The sequence below is a fragment of the Cibotium barometz genome, chromosome 56, assembly GCF_041138505.1.
Source record: "Cibotium barometz isolate CiBa-2024 chromosome 56, ASM4113850v1, whole genome shotgun sequence".
In the NCBI taxonomy this organism is placed as follows: Eukaryota; Viridiplantae; Streptophyta; class Polypodiopsida; order Cyatheales; family Cibotiaceae; genus Cibotium; species Cibotium barometz.
The window spans coordinates 19813974-19841793 of record NC_141101.1 but is presented as its reverse complement, the minus strand read 5'-3'; the positions used below and the strand labels follow the sequence as shown (position 1 = coordinate 19841793).

Genomic DNA, 27820 nt, shown 5'->3' with positions numbered 1-27820 from the left:
TGCAACAATAATGATAAATATTCAATTGGCAATGCATATCCAACAATTAATAGCCAGCATAGATGTGTTTCATGGAGTCCTCCCCCCTGCTAGAGGTATGTTGAATGGAGGAGTTAGAGCCGCTTCAGAGATGGCTCGTTCAGTTCCTTTTACACCACTGAAAATGCTACCATTTTCCCTTCTTGAATCTTTGTTCAATCCATAATTAGGAGGCAGTGCTGAAAACTTGTACAAGCTATAATATGACACTAAAGTTTGACAGGCAAGCCTTCTCTTGTCCAGCCAAGATATGCAGCTATATTGGAGCATAGGATAAACCAAGGCATCCAGGGGAAGGCTGCACCCTTGTGTGCGTCCACCAAACAATTCGACAAGTGAAATCAACACCCCATCTTTCCAAGGTGGAGGATAATATGTGCAGATTGACAACTCCTTCCAACTATCATTGCAATTTGCTAAATATGCAAATCATAGACTCCACAATGGCCAAGTTAAAGCACAGGTCAACCCAGGTCCCCGCTGCTGCTCAATATTAATTTGGATGAACCATTTTACATAAGACTCTCCAGGCAGACAGCTTCATCCATTCAGCACTTTGTAAGGATCTAGCTGCCCACTGCAATAACTTGATGAGACTGCTGTAATTTCTTGCCGCCCTTTCCATTCTTCTCCTGGCTCGAGAATAATGGGTTTTTCTACTGCTGCTGCCTCCACGCACACCATACTTTTGTAATCCTCATCACCAAGGTCAGGTATGGTTTTGGACTTCTTATCCCATGGATTCCAAACCACTGCACTAGTACCAGGCTTCAGTCAGACCCACATAAAAAACATTGTAAAAGTTAATACAGACATTTCTACCTGCATCAGGAAGCCCCTCTTTTTTTAACACAAAGGTTCTCTTCTTCTCATGATCTATGATGGCGATTTTTGTCGGTGTGCTCAGATAAACCCTGTCCAACTGAAAGGGGGAAAGAGGAAGGGGAAATTAAATTAAAGCCGGTACTCATCAACATGGCCAACTAAGGAATTTTATGAGCACTTCCAAATGTGGGAAAAAAAAGATGTCCATGTTCCCTGCTGGGTGAATTCTCTGGTATTAGCCAGCCCTGTGGGGGGGGGGCGTGGGGGGGATAAGAACTGACCCCTAATAATATAATATAAAAAAGATAATATGAAATGAAAAGCTGTGATAAAGAATGGTACACAGAAGAACCTCTCCATCGAATGTTATTGCGTCTCCTTGTTCGGTGAAGCGTTCTCTGTTCTGTAAGTTGTCAAAGTAATCAAGTGTTTCAAGACCTTCAACTCGAACCTCACTGAAGAACAAATACCACCATCAGTGTAGAGAAAGGTAGACAATAAATAACATTAGAGATTTAAGCCTCTGGTAATGATTTTTGTTGCAAGCTTTACAAAGAGCAAACAAAAAGCAGAAAAAGCATAACCTCAGGCCATCCATGAACCTGTCCACCTATTCGGATGGCCGAGTGGTCTTAGTTAGCTTTTCTACTTTCACATTTCATTGACGTCCAATGTACTCATGGATCACATGTACTACCTTTTGGTCTCATAAACCCTTAGGGTCTTTAGTAGACGTTAATGAATCTCTCTCTCTCTCTCTCTCATGAGGACACCAACCGGATTATCTAGTTAGATCTTCTCAACCTCTACACCCATTGTGCATGGATCACACCTTCGAAGCTCCCACGGGAGATGCACTTCTACAGAGATCATTTCCTCACGTTCACTGAGGATGGATTCATCCAGCAGCCAGGCTACCTGAGCGTTCATATGTCCCATGCCATGTGGATTGCAATTGGCCAGATACGGGTTTCATCCCACCGGCTCAGAGGAAAAGCTGAGCGCATCTTCATATCCAAGGAGCTCATATGGAGACCCAGGGAAGAGCTGAGTGTATCTTCAGAGTGGAGACATGAAGAATTGAGTGCATCTTTAGAGCCGGGGAGCTCATACGGAGACCCAGAGAGGACAGGATCTACCGATTATGCCATACAGAGGTTGAGACAGGAGAGCATTACATATGTCCCTACCTAGTATACTATGACATCCATGAGGGATTTGGCCCACTCTTCAGGATCATTGACTTCCCGGACCAACATTGCTTAGGGCTCTTTCTGCTCGAGCTCCGCAAACAAAGAGACCCTCACTGTATGTTCCATGAGGAATTTGGCCCTGCCTAGGGCTCTTTCTCCTCGAGCTCTGACTTCCTTGAGAGACTTCGGCCCCACCATCCCGAGCCCTCCCTCGCCAGCCAACCATCACCACCTTCTTCCGTATCCAAGAGAACACCAATACAGTGTTAAAAGACATGGTGTCAGCTTAAGCTTGGCAATGGTTAAGTGAATCAAACAACGAAGATGACTACCACATAAGCTAATTCACACCAATGATGCAACACATGCAATCACTTAGATCAAGATAAGGTGTGACCAATGAGCAATGGAGTGCGCTCAAGAGTCACCACATAAACATAAACATAATGAAGTAAACCACATAGCAATGCAATTGTAGAGAGAGTATTTCCACAAAGGACCACTTAGTATATTATGCACTAAGCAAGTACACAAAGTAGGCTCATCACACTCTCCACACTCACTTCTCAAGGATGTGTGTGAGACCTTGTTTATATAGACTCCATGGAGGTCCATTTGGTAAAAAGATCTGGCTCTCTATTTGGTCTTTTTTCAGTGCGATTGACATCATTGACCACACCCCACATGTCTTTCTTTATAAGACACATTTACATCTTGATGCACTAGGTATGGTACTTGGTTCCATCAAACTTGTCTGACTTATCAAACATTTTTCCCACCATATTTGCCATGGTACTCAACCTCACACACACACAGTGTAACCCAATGAGAATAGGAAAGTCCTTTATAATTGGAGGACTGTACAATGGAGCTTGTCTTTCACACAGACATTGTACTAGAGTATTCCTTCACTAAAAAAGAAGTTGTGTGCACATAAACTCTGACCACCCAAGTGATTTGTAGTGCTGGTAGTAAGCTGGCTTTGGTGCACACTTCACAATTTCCTTAGATGTCTTTGTTAATGCAAGTTGAGCTTTGGTTTTAGTGTGTAAAGATCTGGGCATTTGTAGAGGGGTGGGATGCCCATTGTAATGAAGTTGGTTGTGTGAAAACAGGTTGTAGTGTGTGAATTATTTCATATGCGAAGGGGTGTGAATGGGTCCAAAAGTTGTATAAAAGGGCCTTTTTCTAATGGAAACATTATCTCTTGGCTTGGTGCAAATTTGAGCACTTTGGTACGTGTGTCTCTTCAGTTTTCTGTTCATCTTCAGTCATTTATTTCATTAGACATAGAGAGCTGCTACAGATGTAGCCATTTTCTGGCACGCCCGGTGGGACAGGGGAGATTACAGTCCCCCTGCCCCAGCTCTTATTCTAGGTTAGGATAGTCATTCTACTTCTCTGCTTTTGCTTCTAGGGTTGTAGGAGTTTCTGTTAGCAGTCATCTCCTGTCTGTACACTATGTCAAGGCCTCTGTTGTGAGTGTGCCCACCTGCATTTAGTGTCTTCCCATTTTTCCTCACGCTCCGTATTTTTTTCCTATTTATCTGGAGGTGCGTATGGGCTGTCGGCTGCCCCCAGATGCTGGCCGACTGAGTTTTCTTGCTGCCTGACTAATCTGGTGCTGCCTGACCCATTTCTCAATGCTGGCCAACTGCTTTTCTTCTGGCCGACTGGGCATCTGCTGGTTGTGTGCTGCCAGGGCTGCTGTCGGCTGATTATGGGCTGGCCGACCAGCAGCCAGGGGCCATATGAAATGGCCCCTTGCCCCCACACTCCCACTTGTATATTTTCCGGGATTTATTGGTGTATATAGCAGAGTTACACAATCTCTCTCTCTCTCTCTCTCTCTCTCTCTCTCTCTCTCTCTCTCTCGTTCATCTGTATATTGCTCTCTACAGCAGTTGTCTTCATTTCCGTTGTGCATTTTGACATGGTATCAGAGCCCCAGGTGGCTTGAAGCTTGGAGGCAGTGGGACGTCGAGGGTTTGTTGATTGAGGTGCTGATTGGAGACTGTTTGGGCTGTACGAGACTTGGAGATCGGGTAGAAGGCGGCCATCACCGTTGGACAGCCACCTTGCATTCTATTTGCAGCCTTCGGGCACCATAGTGGAGTGCAGTCTTTCTGGGCTGTGGTTCGGTGAAATAGAGTAGGAAGAAAGGTGTCGCATTGCCTGTTGGAGGAAAGAGCAGAGTATGTCCCCAATACACGGAAAGAGGAGAAGACGATGCCATAGTCAAAGAAAGCTTCACAGATCCACAGAAAACGCCATAGCTAGAAAGCTTCACCAGTCCACAGTGTCACCAATCCACAGAGAAAGGGAAGACAACACAGTCTCACTGATGAACAGAAAGGGAAGAAAACGACGCATTCGCCGGCGGGGAGTTTTACTAGTGCAAAGCAAGCGTAGAAGAAGAAGGCGCCATGGGCAAAGCCCTGACCAGTGCTGTGTACAGCAGACAGGCACGAGAAAGAAGCAAACAGAGAGCTTTCGAGGACCTACAATCTTTTTGCAGATGACTTGCTGTGGGGGACAAAGGCAAAGAAGACACAGTCACGCAGAGCACATGGCAGGGGTAAGCGGTATGGGTAGGCACTGCTCTACTACTGTGCTACCATCAAAGCATTCATCCTACTTCGCTCCTTACTGCCGCCCTTGCCTCTTTGCAAGCATGCGTCCCCTCTTGTGCCAGCCACCTCCCTCGCCAGTATGCTCGCCTTCGTCACCGCCGGTGTTGGCCATGCGTTGCACGCCATCCATGCCAAATGGCGCATTTGGCTACAGCCCGTTGCACTTTCCACTTTCGGGCGCCCTTGCAAGTGCTTTACACATTTTAAACCACATAATTCTGCCACCCGGTGGCCCACATCAATGGTCACCACTAGCTCGCCAGCCCATGATGCACTCACCAATCCCAGCAACCGTGTCTACAGATGCAGAGTGGTCACCTCCCCCTCCAAAATGAGTCGCTGTCATGCATCTGCTCCAACCATGCTCGGCTCCAAGCTTATGAAGTTGTGAAGCTCAAGAATGTCACAAAGGAGGTACAGTTGTAGATCTGATGCAGAGGCCGTCTCTACAATTCCAGGCACGTCTAACTTGTTACCCAGAGCTGCCCAGTGCCAGTGCACACTGCAGCCTCTTTGTGGGGGTGAAAGAAGGCTGAAAAAACTCTCGCAATGGAACCTATAACCACAGTACTGTTATGACACCAATCTCAAGGGCAGCTTCACCATCTTTTTCCCTCTGTGTTTTCTGGTGAATTCTCTTCCTTACCTCTCTATCTCATGGTGTAATCTCTCTCCCTACACCGGAGGATTCAGGGCATCATTGCGAGGCATCGGGCTCGTCCGACCAGGCATCTCACCATTGCAGATATCCAGGCCAGACCCATGCTAGAGCTCCTAGGATGATTACGACTCCAGCCATATACTGTTGTACTCATTGTCACTTTTGTACTCCCCCATATTCATGTATTCAGGTATCCATGTACTCATGTACCCCATTTTGACTAGTAGCATTAGCTTCCCCCCTACTGATGTATTGTGGGGCTATCTCTTTTCTTTTCCAGACAGTGTATCAGATGTCACATGGTTGTAACTTTGGTCTCATAGGTCACTTTGGCCTTTTGAAGACGTTAATATAACATTTCATTTCATTTCTTTCTCTCTCTCTCTCTCTCCCCCTCTCTCTCTCTCTCTCCAACTCGTGGTTCCCTCTCTCTTTAAATCCTGTGGTGGATTTCCTTCCTCTCTTCTTCTCCCTCTCTATCCTGTGGTGGATGTTTCGCTTCCCAGTATGGTATAGGATGGAGCTAGCTAGATTGCATATCATGATTGTATACTCCATGCATATAGCTTTGCATTCTCCTAGTAGTAGAGCTCCATCCCCTCCCCCACTCATTGTACTTATTGTACACCCAGATTCAGCTTTTTAGTTCAGTACTTCTTCATTTTGTTGGGATGACAGAGGATACCCCATGCAGGTACACCGATTTGTCTCATAGGCCGAGTTCGGTCTTTTGGAAGACGTTAATAAAATCTTTCTTCATGGGTGGAGGTGATCACAAAGACACAAAAGAAGATGGACGAGGCGGAGAAATGGATCGAGGTCGCCAAGAAAGGGAAAAGTAAAGAATCGCCACCCATTTCCACTCCCACCATCATCAACATGACCCTTGAAGAGGAGCAAAGGAGGAAGACCCGGGCCTTAACATGTACGAGTGTCCGGTCTAAAAGTCCGTGATGATGCGGAAGGGGAAACCAAGGAGCTCTTCTCTATGATGGGCATTGAAGCCACGCACACAAAGGCATGGAGAGTGGGAAAGAAGAGAGAAGGTAGTGGTGAATCTTCTAAGGAGAGAGCACTTATTAATCGTTTTCCCTCCATGGAAGCGAAGAAGGACTTCTTGAAGAGACGTCCTACACTCAAGAAGACGGGAATATTTCTTGGAGATGACCTCACACTCTCGCAACTTGCCCACATGAAAGAAGTTATGCCCGAGAGAAAGGGAAAGTGGCCTTCTATAGAGATGGTAGAGTGGTGATTATGAAGAGGCGCTCTTCATGACCGCGCGAGACCTATGGGTCTACACTCAAAGTTGCTACTTGGAATTGTAATGGATCTCTACGCCTTGATGTAGGGGCTTTTGAGGATAGTTTCACTGGGAGGGACATCATCTTCTACTGTGAGACGCATCAGGCTCCTGGACAGTCCATGCCACATGTTAGTGGATACCGATGGGAGACAGCTTGTAGACAGGAGACTCGTTCAGAGCATAGAGGACGGGGCTCAGGAGGAGTGGCAGTATTGTTTAGAGAGGAGCTACAGCCCCCACTAATACATATAGTCCGCAGAGATGAGCAGGCTAGGTACATGTGGGTTAGACTGAGGGCAGAGACGGGCAGATATCTCTACATTGCTATATGCTATTTTGCTCCTAGTACATCAGTGTATGCATCACCTAGCGAGCAGTCTCCCTTTTCTATTTTGGATGATGACATTTGGGAGTTCTCCAGGGATGGTGACATCATTCTCCTGGGGGACTTCAATGCCAGGACCGCCCATAGCCAGACAATATTTTATGATACCTCAGAGGAGATGTTGAGGGAGCTTGATGTCAAGGATATGGGCCTATCTAGACTCTCACAGGATGAGGAACATACAGTGTATGGGCGGTATTTGATAGACATAGGGACTGCACATGGATTGGCCATCCTGAATGGCCTACAGAGATTCCCAACATCGGGCGGTTTCACTAGCTTTCCACATCGGCATGGTGCTAGTACAATGGACTATGTTATGGCTCAGCCCAGTCTCATTCCCTCTTTTCAGGATTTTATGGTAGGCACTAGGCCGGTTGGAATAGCAGTGGATCATGCTATCTTGTCCTTCACTCTCACATTTCGGTTCAGCACAGCTCCATTGGGACAGGTCTCCACACACACTCGTTATACCTTTACGAGGGAGACTGACACCGTGTACACGGATGAGATATACAGACGCTTATGTGCCGAGGAGCCGAGACGGCCATTAGATGAGCTCACTCAGATATTGATAGAGACGCTTCATGCTGCAGCATCAGAGGCATATCCCCATAGTCAGCCTACACGGAGACGATCTGGGAACATGCCCCAGAACAGTTGGTATGATGAGGAGTGTAGAGAGATGAGGATCAGATTACAGAGAGAGGTGCTCATGGGTGTTACCATTCACAGACAGTCATGGATTACCTTCCGGCACCTAGTGCGACGGAAGAAGAGGGCTTATCTTGCTCAGTTAGAGAGGGATTTGTATCAGTTACTTATGAGTCAGGACTCAAGCGAGGCATGGAGACTATTCCATGAGCATTCACCATCACCAACCATTACCTCCACAGAGATTTGGGGTGAGTATGCAGCATCCCTGTACACAGCACCAGGACAGCCGCCCCTGCCAAACCTATCGGAGCCATGCCCAGAGACATGTGCTTTCTTTACTGCTTAGATGGTAAGGAAAGCTATGAGGACTGGGAGAGCATATGATCATGATGGTTTGGTAGCAGAGCACTTTATTCATGCCAGAGATATGCTTGCAGAGCTTATTGCTATGATGTTTAACCGAGCCATGTGTGAGGGTTTTCCTGAGACTTGGAATATGTCCACGATTGTGCCTATCTTCAAGTCAGGAGATCCCATGCTTCCTGGGAATTATCGTACCATCATGATTGGTCACACATTGGCTAGATTATATGCATCTATTCTTGATGCAGGAGTTGAGTAGATGGGCAGAGAGAGAGAGTGCATACGTGCATCAAGGCAGGCAGGGTTCAGGAGAGGTTTCTCCACTCTTGATCATATCTTGACACTCAAAGCTATTATTGAGGAGGGCAGATTATATCGCAGGAGGATTTATTGTTGCTTTGTGGATTTCCGCAAAGCTTTTGACACAGTACCGAGAGCCAGACTGATGCGCAGACTACAGGAGATGGGAGTGCCCACAGAGCTGATTTGGGGAATCATGGCTTTATACACGACAGTTGTGGGGCAAGTACGTACTACTCAGGGTATATCTGAGATGGTTCACTCCACTATTGGGGTGAAACAGGGCTGCCCCCTTTCTCCCACCTTATTTGGGCTGTATGTGGATGAGGTTTCGGACTATGTAGAGCAGGAGGGTGACAAAGGAGCACAGCTAGCAGGGACATGGATTCCGCTGTTATTGTATGCTGATGATATTGTGCTGATCTCAGATTCTCCAGAGGGGATGCAGCGTCATTTGGATGCATTGCACACGTTTGCACAGGACAGTGGATTGTCTGTTAACCTTGGTAAAACCAAGGTGATGGTGTTTAACACCACAGCACAGTGGGTTAGGAGGTCAGTACCCACCTTTACATATGGTCAAGAGACAGTGGAGTATACAGATGCATATACTTACCTTGGTGTGGTTTTTAGTGGCCCACTATTTTCCTTGAGGAGAGCAGCGGAGACCAGATTGACCAGAGCTTATGCAGCATTGGGGAGACTAGAGAGGATGTGTTTGCAGGTTCAGTTTCAGGAACCTCGAACAAAGCTCTGGCTCTTTGACACTTTGGTCACTTCAGCCATGCTGTATGGAGTGGAGATATGGGGACCCTCAGTGGATCACCACAGCCGAGCTGGTAGCATTGATGGATGGAGACGTATGGAGAGGCCCTTGGTTTCTATGATTTCCCGGATGATTAGGGCCAAGGCCTCCGTACCACATGATATTATCCGTGCAGAGATGGCTGCCCCCCCATTGGTAGTAGAGGCACTCACTCGATCAGTCTCCTTTATACATAGCACTTGGGCTCTCCCTAGAGACAGATATGCTCGCTTAGCCCTGGAGTCTTCACGACAGTTGGCATCACAAGGAGACGGATCATGTTGGTATGCACAGATGACAGCTTGGTTCCAGCTACATGGCTTTAGTATGGACAAGCTACCTCCATTTCAGTACTCCCTGGATGCACCCTCCCTCTCTCTCACACGGGCAGAGATTACCAGACTTATCACGCAGGACTTGATTCAGCTGGACACTAGGAGGACATGGATACAGCCGACACACGAGCTTGGTACGAAGATGGCTTTCTATAGAGATCATCTTCTCCAGCTCACGCAGGACGGGTTTGTGATTAGACCCAGCTATATGGATACTCATCTTTCTCATGGGGTATGGTGTGCTATTGGTCAGATGTGCACATCCTCACACCAGCTAGAGATTGAGACTGGCAGATTCAGAGGAGTACCAGCTGAGGCCAGGATTTGTCAGCTGTGCCAGATGGAGCCAGAGACAGAGTTACATTACATATGTCACTGTCCAGTATATTATGAGATACGAGGCCGTTTTCACTGCCTGTTTAGAGAGGGTTTCGGACCACTTTCTAGAGTCATGAGATACCAGGATCAGAGATGCCTCGGATTATACTTGCTGGAGCTTCGTAGACATAGAGAGGGTCTCTTGAGAGGGAGGGGATCAGAGAGGGAGAGACACCTACAGAGGCAGATTACAGACTTCTTTCGACCAGGCCAGCAGGCATTGCAGATAGCCCCAAAGTATAGCCGCACCAGAGGTACACTGATTGATCGGGCTATAGAGCTGGGGCGGTCCAGGCGCCCCAAGATGAGAGGCCCATCTCGACATCGGCGGAGACTACAACAGAGGATCAGGACCATACTAGCACGGCATGGGAGACATCCAGTCAGAGTACTCACCATGGAGGACATTGAGGATATCCGCCATCAACCGATGAGAGACATCTTTGGATAGTGATGTGTATGATGCTTACCTTTGTTGCTGAAGTTTTCCTCCCAGATGTTATACATTAGGAGCTCCTAGTACCGTACTTTTCCTCATAGTTGTTTCAGTTTCAGTTAGTTGTTTAGTTGTTTTTAGCTTTTCTTACACAGACATTGTATCAGATCCACCAATTGTTGTAAACTTTTTGGTCTCATAGGTCATTTTGGCCTTCTGAAGACATTAATATATCATTTCATTTCTCTCTCTCTCTCTCTCTCTCTCTCTCTCTCTCTCTCTCTCTCTCTCTCTCTCTCTCTCTCTCTCTCTCTCTCTCTCTCTCTCTCTCTCTCTCTCTCTCTCAGGTCATTATGGCCTTTTGAAGACTTTAATATAACATTTCATTTCATTTCATTTCTCTCTCTGCGTATCCTGTGGTGGCTATTTTCCTCTTCCTTTCTCTCTCTATCTCCCTTTCTATATCCTATGGTGGATTTTCCTTTCTTGTTCTATGTGTCACTTGCGATGTCCGAGGGTGCCCACGAGAAGAACACTCTAGAGAATGGCCGAGCAAAACTCCGCTATCCAAACTTCATCCACTAATGCATTAGCTCAAATGGAGCACAAGAACTGCTTGCACCGTCTCCAATGCACCCTGAAGGAAGAAAGCAAAACTAAGAACCATGCTCCTTAGAAACGTTGCACCAAATCTATATCCATCAGTATTGCTCGGCACCTGTATGTCTAAACCACTCATGTCTTGTGGAACATACTCCAAGTAATACATCCGCTATTACACCGAAGTAAAAACCCCAATTGTTGTCAGTACAGTCTCCAAGAAATTTGTGTATTGTGAAGATGCACCTATCGACCTATCCTCCCATAACGAAGACAAATCTGATGGCACGTCCTCCTGTCGTGCCTCCATAACATCAAACACTAAAGATACTCCACCCAAAGCAAACGACAGGTGAGAAGAGTCCTCCTTAACGACCCTAGAAACTAAAGCAACCGCCATTGAAGCCAAAGATTCTCCACTGAGTGCAAACGGTGACTATGAAGACACTCTTTGAGAGATCTAGCTGAAAACTTCCTCTGTTCATACCTGTGGCCTGATGCACTACCTTGGGTATGTGCTCAACCCGAGAAATGAAAAAAGCTGAGACGTGCGCACATGCATCTCCTTCACACTCATCCTCAAGTTCTGAAGAAGACTCCTCCCCGGACTGCTCCTCCAAGTTTAAAGAAGCCTCCTCCTCGCGCTGCTCCTACAAGGTCTTCAAACAATCCTTTGCGATGTGCTCGGTGGAGACGCAATAAAAGCATTGTCCAACAGCCATTTTGGCACTACACTGTTCAAGGGTGAGGCGACTCACCTTGTCCTTACCATCCTTGGTCTTGGACTAGCTACCCGTGTCTTTGCCTTTCTGTTGCCCCTATTGTTGAGTCCCAAACTTGGAAATCTCCCATGTCTTGAGGGTTGTAGGAACATGAACCACATCAGAAAGATCACGGGCCGATGTGCACGAACATTTGCATGCAAAGACGGTTTCAATCCATCCACAAATCGCTCAACTTGCTCTAACCATCAGACGATCTTTGAGAGCATGAGTAGAAGCCCCCAAAAACGAGGGAGACAGTTGGTTATCAATTCGCCATGTTTCTGCATAAAATGCTCCCATTGTTTCTTCAATTCTCGCTCATAATCTACGGGAATAAATTGCCTCAAGACGGCCTTGCAAGCAATCATCCTAGCAAGTCACAGAATGGTGCCTAAGTGGTCTTCCCACCACAAGAGAGTGGCACCTATCAAAGATATACACACCAAATGGAGTTGAAAAGTATCTGAACCGCCTGCTACTACAACGTGGCAGCCATCTTGAGGGTCCAATTAGTGACGACTTCTCCATCCATCTTCCCATTGAACTTGGGAGGCTGTAGAAGCTTCAAGCTCGTTCTTCACAAGGCATGGAGGAAGAACGCGGCAAACTAGTAGTCCCCCAACGTCGAGCTGGTGAAGGTGAACGGGAATTATCCGGAGAATCTAGTGGAGATGAACTCCGCCAAGGAGACCACCGTGACGCAAATGACATCTCTCCTACACACTATGCGCAGGTATAGAATGATTACTGCCAGACTGGGAGCCAATCTCACCTAGTACATCCTTGCCTACATCCAAAGGAGTGAAAATTCCTCCTTCAAAAGTTTTGCCACTTCATCCTCACAATCATCCAACACTTTCTCCAAAGCATGGGCCCTTGTAGATTCCAGATCTGGAATACCAGGTGCTTGAGGTGCCGACTCCATCGTGTCAAAACGTGCAGATATAGCCTCCATTTTAGTTGCCTACGTGTCCATGGATGCCTTCATAATCAGTGAGTTGTGAATCCATGACGAATATCTAGTGATCAAGGACCGGGTGAGGGCTTTCAACGTTGCACGATGAGGTAAGAATTTGGTAGGGCAAGGAAGTACAATATACCCCAAATTAAAAAGGGTTTGGTGGGGCAAAGAAGCACAATATACCCCAAATAACCCAAGTACGATGAAGAGAACACAAATATTCACTTCTCCCAAACCGGAACACACACGGCCAGTATAGCTATCGACCAACTGTACTCGATTGCCATGTCATTATTGCCATGTCACTTGCGATGTCTAACTCTGCTTGTCAGTTGCTATCTGATGTCTGGCTCTGCCCTGAATACTCGTGGGTGTCACATAAAGGTTGCAAGTGACAAGTTGCAGAAAGAATTGCAGACTGCCAAGAAAGATTGGGTGGAGGTAGTGAAGAAGCACAAACCCCCACAGAGCATCATACATGAGACTCTTGAGGAGGAGAAACGCAAGAAGGATAGGGCCCTCCATGTGCGCGTGCAAAGGCTACCAATGTGGGGCCAATGAGGGCTTTGCCAAGTGATAGGAGCGGACGGGACCCCCTCCTACAGAAACACGGAGGGCAGGGAAGGATATGACGTGAGTGGCCCCTCATCATCAAATTCCCTGATGCCACTAGCAGATAGGCCTTCTTAGACAGACAGGCTACTGTCAAGGACACACGTGTACATGGGGGATGATCTCACCCCAGCACAAGTGGCATAGTGGCGTAAGGCAATGGTGATAGTTCATGACGCCCATAGAGCGGGCAAGTGGACTGTCTACAAAGATGGCAAGGTCATTATCACCGAGCACCGAAATAGGGACGCAGGGTCTATGAGACCAAACACCTGAGGTTAATAGTATGGAATTGGCAATTGCAATGGCACCTTGTGGTTGAATCGAAGAGGTTTGAGAGAGACTCTCACAAGTAGGGATGTCATTTTCTATACAGAGACTCATCAGAGCCCTGAGAGGGGTTTAACCATACATAGCCGGGTTTGAATGGGAGCCAGTGAGACCCACACATCAAGAGGAGTACGTGGCTCGGGAGGGGTGGCTGTCCTTTTTAGACCTCACCTCCAACAGATTCTCAGCATCGTCCAGAAGGATGAAGATGCAGAGTATGATTGGGTGCAGTTACAACTTACTGAGGACAAAGTCATCCACATTGTTGTGTTATTTTGCATCGAGCCACTCCCCTTACACCGCACAGCATGACCAGTCACACAATTGGACTTGTTTGTGCATTAAGTGAATTAGTATTTGATGACAACTAATGCAAGTCACCATTTGGTATAACACACGTGTTGTGCTACGGGTTTGCGCTCTAGTGAAACTGTCACACTTGTGCAATTAGATCTTCCTCGTGGCATACTATGAAGTGAGCAGGCTGGATCTTTTTATAGCTAAAGTCTTTACTTTGGCAAAGCTATGTGCCAGTGGACCTAAGTACATGCTATGGACAAATGTCGGACAAATGTCCAGATCCGAGATTGTGCTTATAGGTGTTTGTTCTCCCTATGCATTCGCGAGGATGCAAATTAAATTAAGGGGGGAAGTATGTTACGTCCCCACCAACCATAGTAACCTGGACCGGCAGAAACAGTCGGTTCGGACCGGGTTGGAAACGGTGTTTCTGAGTTTCCGCGAGGTCGGAAACGGCAAGAAACGGAGTTTCTTTTGAATTTATTTTAGACATGTAAAAAACATGCAAAGGCTTGAGCCTTAGGGCCTTGGGCTTGAGCCTTGGGCCCTTGTGGGGGCAAAAAGGCTTGAGCCTTAGGGCCTTGGCCTTGAGCCTTGGGCCCTTGTGGTGATACGCGCAGGGTTCGCAGAAGCGCAGGAAAGGAGGAGCGAAATGAAAAAAACGCACGCGGCCCCTCCCCCGGTTTAACCTGCAAAAAAAAAATGTACGGAAACGGCGTTTCCGCCGGTCTGCCGTTTCCGGAAACGGCCGAACCGTTTCCAGGGGGCGGAAACGCCGTTTCTGGTTACTATGCCACCAACCTAGCGCTAGGGTAGGGAACACGTGGACTAATCCAAGATTAGGGTTAGGGGTAACCCAAAATTAGGGTTAAGGCTTAGCCAAGGGCGCTGGCAACTTGGAGGGTTCACACGTGGGCTAAGGGTGCTAACAAGATAAGGTCTAGATTGGCTAAGAGCTTGTAAATAATAGCCTGGGCTAGTAATGGCTAAATCTTATGAATAAAGCAAGAAAGCTTATAAATAAAGCATGAAAGCTTGATAAATAAAAGCATGCCACTTATAGCGGGATTATTACTATATAAGGGACCTAGGGTCATTTATTAGACACAAGAGATCAAGTTGCCACGCAGTAGCCTAGGGTTACCAAGGAATGTGCAAAATCTCACGGCCACGAAGCTGTCAACGGGTGGCTACAGTCTGGCGGTATGGAACACCAAGCTGGAGTCATCACTGTGACTGGCAGGCTCGCGGTAAGTCTGACCTCAAGCTTGGGGGTGGTTTGAGGTACTAAACCTGCAGTTGGGTGGTGAGTAGCTAGCCACAATCTCATAGCATTGTGATGTTTTCGACGTTCAGGTCTCAAGAAACCTCGCCATGGTTTCTTAGGTATGTCCTCTATCTTGTTCCAAAGTGGTTCTATGTCGGATTATCTATGGGCATGGTCCTAAGAGGACATTGCAGACACCTTCTTAAGAGAGCTTCGGCCCTAGCCACCCCGAACCCTCCTGTGCCAGCTAATCATCTCACCAGCTTCTTCCAGACACAAGATGAGGACACCCATATAGTGGACCCACCCTGGGCTGTTGTAGACCCCCCTCGCCCGAGAGGGGTTACCTCGGACCATGCCTCTGCATTCCAGCATACCCGCCAACGTCCCCGGCCCCTTGGACGTCAGCAACGGTTCCCGCATCAGCTTCAGATCCAAGACATGCTCCATCGCCATTGAGCTACCTTTCCACGTGGCGTAGTTGAGGGAGACCTCTCGGCCTTACTCATTAGCCCCATGCTTGATATTTTGGAGAGTGGTATACCATCTATTGGGGGCTGATGCTCCTCTCATGTTTTATGTTTCATGTTTCATGTTTCATTCTCCTGGTATTCCATGTAAAGATTTCATCACTCCAGCGAGATAGTTTTGATTTATTCTATTTTATTTTCCATTCCATGATGAGATATGCCATGGACATTATTGTATCACTTTGGTCTCATAGGCCCATTGGGTCTTTAGTAGACACTTAATCTCTCTCTCTCTCTCTCTCTCTCTCTCTCTCTCTCTCTCTCTCTCTACACAATATGCATGTATACAATAAATATAAATACACATAAACTATGATCTCTAGTTGAAATGACACAAAAATGAAATCACTTGGAACCAAATGGTTGCACCTGATGTCTGAAACTGAGAAATATGTGTGCAGAGCGAAGGTGAATGAGAAAGGCTTGTTATCAATGTTTCTGATCCTTGAGGTGAGTGTAAGGTTAGCCACTCCCAAAGCCACTCGAAGTCTCAGCTCAAAACTGCTCCCACACAAAACAGAAACCCCTATCAGCTCAAACATGTCGCCACAGACATGAAACAACAAGGGAATTCCAGAAAAAAGATTTACGCATACCAATGGGGCCATATCTTCAGATCTTCATCTGAGGGCTTCAAAAGAAGATCAGTAAAGGTTTTAATGCCGTTAACAGGTGGTGGTGGCGGATTAGGATCAATGCTCCAAAGCCGATACCTTGCTAAACCATGCTGTTCCAAAGAGCCTAAATTGCTGACCTGCAGGCATGCACCACCATATGCAACCGTACAACCTTGGTATCAGTGATCAGCTCTCATTAACAAATGAGTTCACAAGCTTGAAGACAGCTTAGGCATCAACCAACCTGTGGAAAGCATATTGGTATCCCACCCCTGATTGCTTTTGGTGGCTTGAAAGTGGCCTGCAATCCAAACATTACACCGCTTGTTATTGCAACTAATGCCAATTACACCAGCTTTTTGTTACTTGCTTGAAGCCCAATTGTTACTATTCACCTTACTGCTCAGAAAAAGTAGTTCTTCTCCATGAGTGTTCTTCCATGATGTCACTTGTCCACCATACAAGTATACCTGAATGCCCTTGGTTCATATTAGTCAACATGCAATTCATCTGAAGAGCAATTCAACCCAAATAATATGCCCAAGTATTCAAGAAACAAAATCTGTAGACAACGTTCCCCTACACAAGTCAAAACTTACACAAGAAGGTTGGGCTTAAATCTTTTGCACATGGTTAGTGAGCCAAAAAAGATCATTTTGGTCAAGGTTTATTACACAGCGCTGGCCATTGTGAACCATCATTATTATTGTGCACCACAACTATAAAAAGATTCAAGAACCTGAAAACATCTAGCATATAAGAGCTGGCCTCTCAGAGTGGCAAGATAGAACAAGAGGACCAACTAAGGACAATAGAGATGCGACAAAATCAGTACCAGTTTGGACAGCTTTTCAAGGCCCAACATTCTCACATGCACCCATGCACTGAGGTGCTATGTGACACTTTCGCTCATCATCAGTGCTACATTTGTAACATTTGTTAGGAATTATTTGTCATACACAGTGATTCCATTGTGAGCCCTAGTCCAGGGTCATCTTCAGGAGCCACAATGGGCCCAACATGGCCAAGCGTCAGCCAGCAGCCCCAGCCGGCCAGCAGATAAGGACTCACATGCCACACGTGTGAAGCGCTTGCATAAAAGACTATTTGCAGCGTGTTGTGAGCATATAAAAACAGGCCGACAGAATATGGACCAGCCAACCTGATGTGGAAAGGCACATCAGCAGCCACTCAATACCTTACATAAATCATCTCATTCTTTCACAGTTCAGCAGCGAAACAAAGCAACTAAAATGTGTGCTTGAGTCTTCTGACTAGTGCATACATATATACAGCAGCGCACTTCTTTGTGCTACAGTACAAGGCAGCAGAAGAAGTTATGTCATCGGTCTCGCATCCCTCAGAAAATCTGGGTGTGCACATTGGCTCCTGAAGTGGGAGCTAAGTTGTCTACAGACCACATGACAGTTCAGCTGACGTTTGGTCTCCTTCGTCCTTGCATTTGGCATTCCTTAGTTCGTCGGTAAATTCTGCATAGTAAAGAAGTTCTCAAAAGCAATAAAAGCAAATACTCCTTGCGGGCGGGGGCCCTTAAGTAGGTAGTTGGGACCCAATCCCGTGTCGACTCTCCATCTTCTCTCTCTACAGCTCAATGTCCTTGTTCAAAGATTAAAATGGATTGCTTAAACTCACTCAAACATGAAGGTGTAAAGAAGGCCTTGCTGTGTATTACACGATCATACCGGTTGCATGCTAGATTGATATCACTTCTTCTAGTTGTGACCCAGCTTGGCTACCTCAAGTGAGAACATCCTGTGGATGGAAAAACTGAGGTCGGGAAAGACCACAGAAGCGTCCACCATGTCAAGAGAAAAACAATAAACCTTCGAAAAAGACACTATCGAAGAAGAAAGTGTCCAAGAAGACACCACCAAAGAAGAAACAATGCTTTCGCAAAGCAACAAAGATTTCATCCAAGAGCTGATGGAGCAAAACACACTGCTAAAGCTACAAGTTCAACAAGCAAAAGAGGCCGAAAAGCGTAAAGAGCAGCCTAAAGGATAAGGTCCCATGGAATTTGAACACATGCTTCTCCTAACGAAGCAACAAAGACGCTAGGAACTTGTTGAGTAACGCCAAGCTGAGGAAGCCAAACAGAGGGTTGAAGAAGACCAAGCCATGCAAAACTCACGGCTTTGGAGCATCAACACAAGCTAGATCAAGAAGCCATGCAACCCCAGCATAGGCGGACACTAGCAACCTTACATACTGCTCTAGTAGCGACACTTCCCAAACTGGCACCCGGCCCCGATTCCTCCGCCACCCCATCCACCACCACCATCATCCGTGCTCAACCAAACTTTATTAAGTATGCAGTTACTCGGTTTGTTGCATATTTTCCTTTGGCTAAGATTTCAGATCCACAAGACAAAGGCAACCTAGTAGCACCACATCTCACTAGGGAAGACATTACCTGGTGGCAACATTGGTCATGTCTTCATATAGATCCGGCTACAGGGGCACCAAATTATGTATGGGACACCTTTGTGTCTGACATCAAAACCAGATTCCTCCCACTCCAATACCTGACCAATCTTGAGGACGAGTTTTACCAACTCTCCCAAAATGGGTCACCCATGCTAACGTACTCTGTAACAAAGTCCTCACCATGGCACAGCAGTTGGGAAAATCCGAGGAAAAAATAAATAAAGCCGTTCCTCAGGGGGTTGGATACTAACATCAGGTTTACCATACAGAATTTTGAGCCTCAATCTTATGATCAGGCTTTGACTCTTGCTCAAAATCAGGAGATGATGGTGAACAGAGGCAAGCCCAAGCAAACTCAGGCAAGCCCAAAAACCCCAACAGCCCGCAAATGTCATCATCCTAGCCGCGTAAGGCAACACAAAAGGGACAGTACATAATATCACATAAAATGTTGTTCGAGATAGTACACACATGCACATATCGGCACATTAGATGTTAGAATTAAATGAATGGTTGAAGACCTTAGTCTCGCACATAGCACCTTTATTAGTATAGGTAGCATGCACTGAGCTAGGACCGTGTGAAACAGCAGGGCCTTTTCTTTAAACCTGAGTTTAGTGAGTTTAGCAATCCTTTAAAACAGCATACATGAAACTGAAAATAGATGTAGAAGAGTCAACACCAAATGGGGTCCCGAATTACCCACTGAAGGGCCCCCCTGCAAGCAGGAGTATTTGCATTATTTCTTCTTCTGGATAACTCTAAACAAGCTGAACTGTGTCCACAAGACTGAGCAGACGAGCTGACTGACTGACTGCCAAACACAAGGACAAAGCGACCAACTGTGCATAAGCTTTAGGCATCTATGAAGCTATCTTCGAGAGTAATACACCGGCCCGAGGACTGAGGGAAGGTGTGCAGTAAACTCCTGAAGAGACTGAGCTTCTATGCCTTGGGCTGAGAAAACAAGTAGGCCGAAAGTATGCATAGGCACAGGCCTAAGCATACATGCTAATGCTAAAGATAATCTCTGGATTTTCTGATTGATTTGGGACTGAATTTTCTCTTGCCTTTTTATATGCCTTGGGGGACCTGGAGACGTCGGCCTGCAAGATATGCTCACGACTGCTTGCAAATGGCATTAAATGCCTAAATTGCCCAGTCGAGTGGTAGAAAAGGCTCCAACTGGCATTAAATGCCAATCGGCTGTAGCAACTGCAACCCGACTAACATTTAATGCTAGTCGACTGCTGCAAATTCTTGGATCCTTGGTCCGGCTGCTGTTGTTCTTGGTTGGGCTACTAGCCGACTGGATCCCAAGCCCATGTAGAGCTGCCGACTAGGACTTGTATGGTTAGGGGCTTGACTGCCCCTTGCAAGGCTAGCCATCACTTTGGGCTGCCTTGGGGCAGGCCCCTTTCTACATGATATGCAACTACATGCTCCTAATGCAACTACTGCTAGGGCTGACCTCTACATGCTCTTGCATGATGATTGCTTGCTGAATTCTCCTCAGTGGGTTTAAGAGGACTGACTTGACACTTAAGACTGGGAGACTGACCTACGTATCTCGTGCCTGACATGTCTCGGACTCAGCTCACAAAGGGGTCACAGCGTACGACAAATAAATCCTAAAAGGTACTACTTCTGTACATGAATCTTGCACTATTGATGAGCCAGTTTGTCACCGTGTACCACAATGCATGGGTGCACATTACACACATGGTGTGAGAGCATTAACTTGCTAAATCTTTTGTATACATGTGTCATAGTTACTATATGGGCCTAAGGCCATCACTTCTAATAAAAGGAGGCATAAACAATAATAGAAATTGTGCTTTTCCACTCTTGTGGTTTTCCCTTAATTCCCTTATACTCTTGTTGGTGATCTGTTCTGTCATCAAGAATCAGGACCAACACTGGTATGAGAACTACCTAAAACCTACCGCCGGTTTAGAGCTGCAAGCCGCCAAGTTTGTATGCTTGTGTAAGCGAGTTTATGAATTGATTGATTGTGATTAGCACCTAATCAAAGACTTAAACCCATGCACAAAATGCTTCTTCTTCATGCTCAATACACATTAAAGAGAGATGACCTAATCTACTATGTATTACTAACATGAAATATACACAATGTTGAATAGAGATACTCAATGGTAGCATTGCTCATGAGTTCTCAATGACTCAATAATGACTATTGATCAATAAATGAATATGGCTATGGCCTTAGACTCCTATTTACAGTGTCTAATGTTGGTGAGTTGGCTGCCTCGTAGTGTATGCTCCTTGGGATCATCCTCCAAAATTTGCTCCTTTCTTGGGGACTCTGTCATTGATACCACTTCCTCTCTTGAAAGCTTTATGGAATCCTTGGACACTCCCTCCTGTTGAGCTTCATCTATGGACTGTATATGCCACCTTTCTTGCTTGGATCTCTTGTTGGCAACCTGCCAAATTGTTCTCCAACAACTGGATAAACTCCTCACTCCTCTCTATCCTATATGGTGCCACTAAGCTCTTATAGAGATCCATCTTGGTGGACCATGCTTTCTCCCAAGAAACCAAAGAGCTCTCTGGCATCTGCCGAAACTCCATGTTCTCTACTTGCCGCCGCAGATGTACTTGAAGAAAACAAACACACCCTTGTGGTCAAGGTGAAAGCGGCCTCTGGTAGAAACCAAAGTGCGGTTGACTAGCAGTCACCTATCCAATTGTAGTCCAGACAAATAACAAATGAACAGGAGCTAGAATGCTCCATAACAAAAAGGAAAACGACACCTATGGGCCAGCCAGTCAAGGAAAGTAAACCTGCATGTCCAATCTGGCAGCCCTCAAGACCTCTTAGCATAGAGGATTCACATACAGATATGTGTCCCACAAAAGCAACACACTGTGGTCTCCTCGTGCTACGATCTGAATGCAACCCGAAACTATCTTCAACATTCAGCCTTTAGTATTGCATCTCTCTCAGCAGATCTGGGTGTGCATAAGGCTCTCCGAAGAGGCTTCATAGTTGTCTGCAACTCGTTTGATGGTTCAGCAGACATTTGATCTACATTCTCCTTGTGTTTGGCAATCCTTCGTCAATCATCTTTAGTAAGTTTTTTGCATTGTAATTTGTAACAGAAGTTCTCCAATGTAATAAAGCAATTACTCATGCTTGTGGAAGGGGCCCCTTAAGTGGGTAGATTGGTGTCGTCTCTGCATTCTCTCTCTCTCTACAGCTCTATCTCCTGTGTATAAAGATTAAAGGGGATTGCTTCATGCTCACTAACATAAAGGTATAAAGGTCTTGTTGTGCGTTACACGATCATACCAGTTGCATGTTACAAACAGCTCCTCACCATTAATAAAATCATTGAGGATAAGTAGCTTGTACTACCCTCAACTCCTTGCCAGACTCATATCTCACTTTTCACATATCCATGAACTTGTCCATGAGGGGTGGTGCAAACCCTTTATCTTTTGATGAGTTGGTTGGATTACTTCTTCAAGAGGAGCAGACAAGGAGGAACAAGCTTAAAAGAGGGGAAGAACAGGCTTTTCTCTCTAAAGGCAAGGTGGATTATAATTTATGGATCACAAGGTGATACATCCAAGAAGAAGAAAGTGAAACACCACTACCTCCCCAATGTTGACACTAGATCAATGGTTGTCGGAAGCGGCTTGCCAACGAGAAGAAAGAAGCTGGAGATGAAGGTGCTACCTTAACCTCAGAGAAGCTAAAGAAAGATGAAGCCCAACTTGTTGACACGGGCTAGGTTTTCTAGACATGTGCACATAACCACTAAGGGGGGACTATTCAAAAAAATGTAGTGGTGTAATGTGCACATAATATCACATAAAATTTCTTAGGGATAGTACACACATGCACAAAAATAAGTGTAACACACGCAAGCTCTGGGGGTCTTCTTTCAGCCCTAAACACCACTGAGAACATGTTGATGCAAAAACGCAGACAGAAGGGAGAGTAGAGAGAGAGAGAGAGATGCTGGAAATTCAGTATATTTCATATAGTACAAAAAGGTACTCTAGTCTACAGCCCTAGGCTGCCTTGCTAAAAAGGTGAACATCACCCAAAACAGTCCCTAACTTGGATCCATTCCTTAAAGGAATGAATGAATATAACAATGAGGACCTACGCCTATTTATAGGCTTCTTGAACACTAGAAGAGCTGGTCGGCCAGCCGACTAGGCTCTTTTCTCCATAACTGCTGGTCGGCCACCATACACGCTGAAGCGCCTGAATCCTCTTCTTTTGGTACAGCCGCCTACCTTGTCATGCAACCAACAGTACCTTATCCTCTTCATGTCCTTCTCCTAGTCCACTACTGCCATATCTATACTTTGTGCTCCAAATCCTAGCTCTAATGATCTTTTTCTTGGTTGCCCCTTCTGGATTAGCTCTGGGAATGTTCAAGACAATGCTTGCACATGACATCCCCCTCTGCTAAACTTGATGACGGGCTTCCAACTTGTTCCTTGGATGACTGTCATCATCCCACTCTATTCCCGGAGTCCCTCTGTCATCCATCCAACTCTCGCAACCCTTTTTACTGAACCCAGCGCAGTCTCCAAAACCACTCTGACTCTTAATAATATCTATGCATCTGTTCCATCCAGTCCCCAATCCATTCTTGCCCTGACTCTCAACACTGTCTTGGTCTTCATTCCTAAAAAATGAGTCTGGCACTCTCACATCACCCCTTGGAGGATAATCCTCCCTTGGGACTGTTGCCCGAGAACCTATCTGGCTCACAGGACTGCTATCCCCTTTAGCTTTCTGGAACACCACCAACACCTCTCCTGGGAGCTCTTCCCGTTCTCGTGTTCCTTGCTTTGGGCTTCGTATCCGTGTACTTTCCTGTACCTTGGACCTATACACCATCATATGGGACTGAATCAGTGTTTAGCTTTGATGAGCCTAATGCTCTGATACCAATGTAACACACGGAAGCTCTGGGGGTCTTCTTTCAACCCTAGACACCACTGAGAACATGCTAATGCAAAAACGCAGACAGAAGGGAGAGTAGAGAGAGAGAGATATATGCTGAAAATTCAGTATATTTCATATAGTACAAAAAGGTACTCTAGTCTACAGCCCTAGGCTGCCTTGCTAAAAAGGTGAACATCACCCAAAACAATCCCGAACTTGGACCCATTCCTTAAAGGAATGAATGAATATAACAATGAGCACCTATGCCTATTTATAGGCTTCTTGAACACTAGAAGAGTTGGCCGACTGCTGGTCGGCCAGCCGACTGGGCTCTTGTCTCCATAACTGTTGGTCGGCCACCACACGCTGAAGCGCCTGAATCCTCTTCTTCTGGTATAGCTGCCTACCTTGTCGTGCAGCCAACAGCACCTTATCCTCTTCATGTCCTTCTCCTAGTCCACTACTGCCATATCTATACTTTGTGCTCCAAATCCTAGCTCTAATGATCTTTTTCTCGGTTGCCCCTTCTGGATTAGCTCTGGGAATGTTCATGGCAATGCTTGCACATGACAATAAGCGCTAGGGACACATTAGATGTTAGGATTAAATGAATGATTGTAGACCTTAGTCCATCACATAGCATCTTTATTAGAGTAGGTACACATAAGTGCACACCTAGATGCACACATGGCATGAGAGCATTTACTTGCTAAATCTATTGTATAAATGTGTCATAGTTACTATATGGGCCTAAGGCCATCACTTGTAATAAAAGGAGGCATAAACAATAATACAAATTCTGCTTTCTCAAATCTTCACGATTCTTGTGTTTTCACCCTTAATAGGTTGGGTGCTAGGCAAGGCCAAGGCCCATGGTCCCAAGGATCCAAATCTGAGAGGCCAAGGCTGATCTCAAAGGGGCGCTATGTAAAATGGGGAAAATGGCAATTAAAAGAATTATTTTTCCAAAAATGCCCTGTCGGTTTGTAGCAACTAGCCGACCAGCAATAGAGGCCAAGGCTGATCTCAAAGGGGTGCTGTGTAAAATGGGGAAAAAGGCAATTAAAAGAATTATTTGTCCAGAAATGCCCTGTCGGCTTGTAGCCACTAGCCAACCAGCAATAGAGGCCCTATATATAGGTGCTTTGGCAGCCCACAAACCATTATGCAATCCCTCAAGTCTTTGCCATGTGCTTCAGCCCCAGGCAAGAAATAGAGGCATGAATACAAGCATCAGAGGACCAGCAAGAGTATAGCATTTTCCAGCCAGCCGTGTTGGTGAGAAAACGCAAGTCAACACTAGACATCAGGTCACCTACTTGCAAGAGTAGTATTACTCAGCCTAGGCAGCCCAAATCGTCAAGAAGAAGGGGGGTTCGTAGAAAATTCCTAAAATTAGGTCAGTCTCTTTTGGGACAGCAAATCATCACGTCATTGTACTCGACTTGAAGCAATCAAAGCAAATACTCTCTTCGGAGGGGGGGCCTTATGTGGGTGATTGGGTCCCATCTGGTGTTATGTGTAAGCTTCTTGTTTCTCTGTTACGTGCACGCCCCTGCCATGGCTTAATCTTCAGCATGAACATTCTTAATCCTTGATTAGGCAACAATTAAAGTAATATCAGAGTCATCATCAGCAGCAGCATCATCATCATCACCATCTTCATCATTTACAGCACTAGAGGCTCTGGGGTACCAGTCAGCAGCCATAACAGGCCTTTGGGCAGCAGTCGGCAGCCAGCTCTGGGACCCTAGCAGCAGGCGGCAGCATTGGGTTGAAGGTCAGCATTGTTTGGGCAGCATTAATGTAACGCACATCAGTTAAGGCAGATTCTCATGCTTATTTGTCCACAGCAACTGGCCGACCTGTGCCTCAGTGAAATATATAAGCATCAGTCAATGTCAAGTCATTTCATTCATTCATTCAGCAACTCATCCATCGCATTCATCAATAGAAGGCTATGTAGAGGGGTAAAGATCACCCCTATGGGGCTGACCATAGGCCCAAGCCATGTACAAGCATCAAAGCAACCTTTTGTACCATATGAATAAAAGAAAACCCTAACACCCAATCTCTCTCTCCTCTGTCTTAATCATGTGTTAATTAGCATCAATGTTCTTAATCAAGCTTAGGGTTGTGGATCAATACAGCAAGGCTTCCGGGCATGCAACATTCTCTCTATCTCTTTTCCATAATCTGCAAATTAGCACACATTAACCACAATTAAGAGCTTCCGTTGTGTCACATGTAACATAATCAGATTTAGGCTGCTGGGGAAGCACAGAAGATTGTGTTTGCCCACTCAAGGGGTAATTGCTGCTGAGATGTAGAAGATTGCATTTTTTTGGGGGGGGGGAGGGGGGGGAGCTTTTATAGTCAAATGACATAAAATTAGTTTTGAAGACTAGCCCCAAGGTTAGGATTGTGTGTAGGAGGTTTGGCAGCAAGAAGGACAAAGATGGCCTCCTTTCTTGAAGATTCAAGTTGAAGGCATTTGAAGACGTGAGAGAACCCTAGGATAGTCCAAGCAAATCAGTCAAAGATAATGCATGTTGCACAGTGGGGGTGTTGAGATCTCAATGTTTGAGTTGTATCTGGTTCATGGTTGTACGGTTCAATGTTTCTAAGGTTGTTTGTAATTTGTAAAAGTAGATGTGAAAGTGGTGAAGAACTTTGTAAATGGAGAAAAGGTTGTGGTGATGATTAGGACACCTTTGGGCCACTTGTTTGGCATCATCTTGGACCACTCATTTGTGCGGTATATAGAGCTCACTAAAGTTATAGAAGGAAGTAGCTGCTTCTTGATTAATGTAATGTTTTAGCCCTGTTTGTGATTAATCTCTTGTTTATTTTAATCCTCAATTAGTGTCCATAATTATGCTTCTCTCTTAGGTTTGATCCTCTCTAGATGTTAGAAATTTAAGTCAGCACCACACCCATACAACCCTAACGACAGTAGTACATCTTTGCGATAGAGTTCACATTGTAAAGTAGCAACATCCACAGCTGTATTGCATCTACACAATGTATAGTCACAAGTGTACAGCTGCTGTGCATAGTATATCACTAGGTAACCACACCAACCATAGAGCTACCCTAGTATGCTTAATTCTTTGGAGACCTTCAGAACAATCTAGTTAAAGCTAGCACCAAGGTTACAATGAATATGGGAGCCTAAACAGAAGTATTTTATATCTAACTGGGTTAACCTATGACCTTATATGCTTCCTGTGAGATGGATTAAGATGAGGTAGGATGAAGTCTCACATACCACTGCAGAAGCTCCTTGAGGCTCCCTTAATATGAGTATGTCCAAGCCAGAGGAATCTTTCACGAGATCAACTGGCATTCTCCTGACCCTATGTAATCCTGAAACATCATAAAGGGCAATACAAAACCTTAATAGAAAATTACTCAAGTCGTAATCCCCCCCCCAAATCTCTACTTAAAAACAGCAGATGTTCCAATTTTCAAAAAAAACTAGTAGAAACCCTAATCCAAACTAAAGCCCTCCATTCAGCAGAAACAAAACCCTGTTTATCCGATCAAACCTTAGCTAATAAACCCTAATTAGCAATAATCTGATGAAAACCCTTATGAACCTCCTATCAGAAGTTGCTTAACCAAATGCAAAACCCTACTGAAGCCCTAATTGAAACCCTAATCGGAGCACTAAAAATCCGCATGGGCTAGCATGGACAGTAGAGAAACTCACCTGCGCAGCTGCCCTTCTTCCTCCTCTTTGACGACAGCGGCAACGACAACGTTTGAAATGCTGCGTGTTTGAAGGCACCTTTTATGGTGTATTACTAATTAAAAAAATCAATCATAATATAATAATTAATTAATTAATTAATTTAAATGAATACTTTTTTTAATCCTAAAAATTGTGAGTCTAATTTATAGCATACTACATTATTTTGTAGTATATTATACGCCACTGTGCTAACGTCCTAATTTCCACCATCCTATGCACTCTAGGATACTTCAGGATGCCCAACTAGTAAATGTCAATATGGGTCCCCAATTTCGTTTTGGATTAATTAATTAAACTGCCTCAGCGTAAACCTTCGAACAAAAGCATTAAAGCTGGGATCATAAACCTTAGATGATGTATGCGAAAATATGGTGCCTTCTAG

General features: G+C 45.5%; 1 protein-coding gene across 1 annotated transcript; it reads right to left on the bottom strand.

Moving 5' to 3' along the window:
- On the bottom strand, positions 1–27573 carry LOC147607001 (putative glucose-6-phosphate 1-epimerase). Its single transcript, XM_086791070.1, has 9 exons — positions 27397–27573; positions 26953–27050; positions 16693–16767; positions 16542–16598; positions 16277–16434; positions 16050–16181; positions 1217–1319; positions 862–961; positions 1–791 (listed from the first exon to the last, which is right to left on the bottom strand). The coding sequence occupies exons 2-9, from the start codon at positions 27028–27030 to the stop codon at positions 580–582; spliced, it is 915 nt and encodes a 304-aa protein (XP_086647196.1). The 5' UTR covers positions 27031–27050; positions 27397–27573; the 3' UTR covers positions 1–579.
- Positions 27574–27820: the final 247 nt, after the last annotated feature.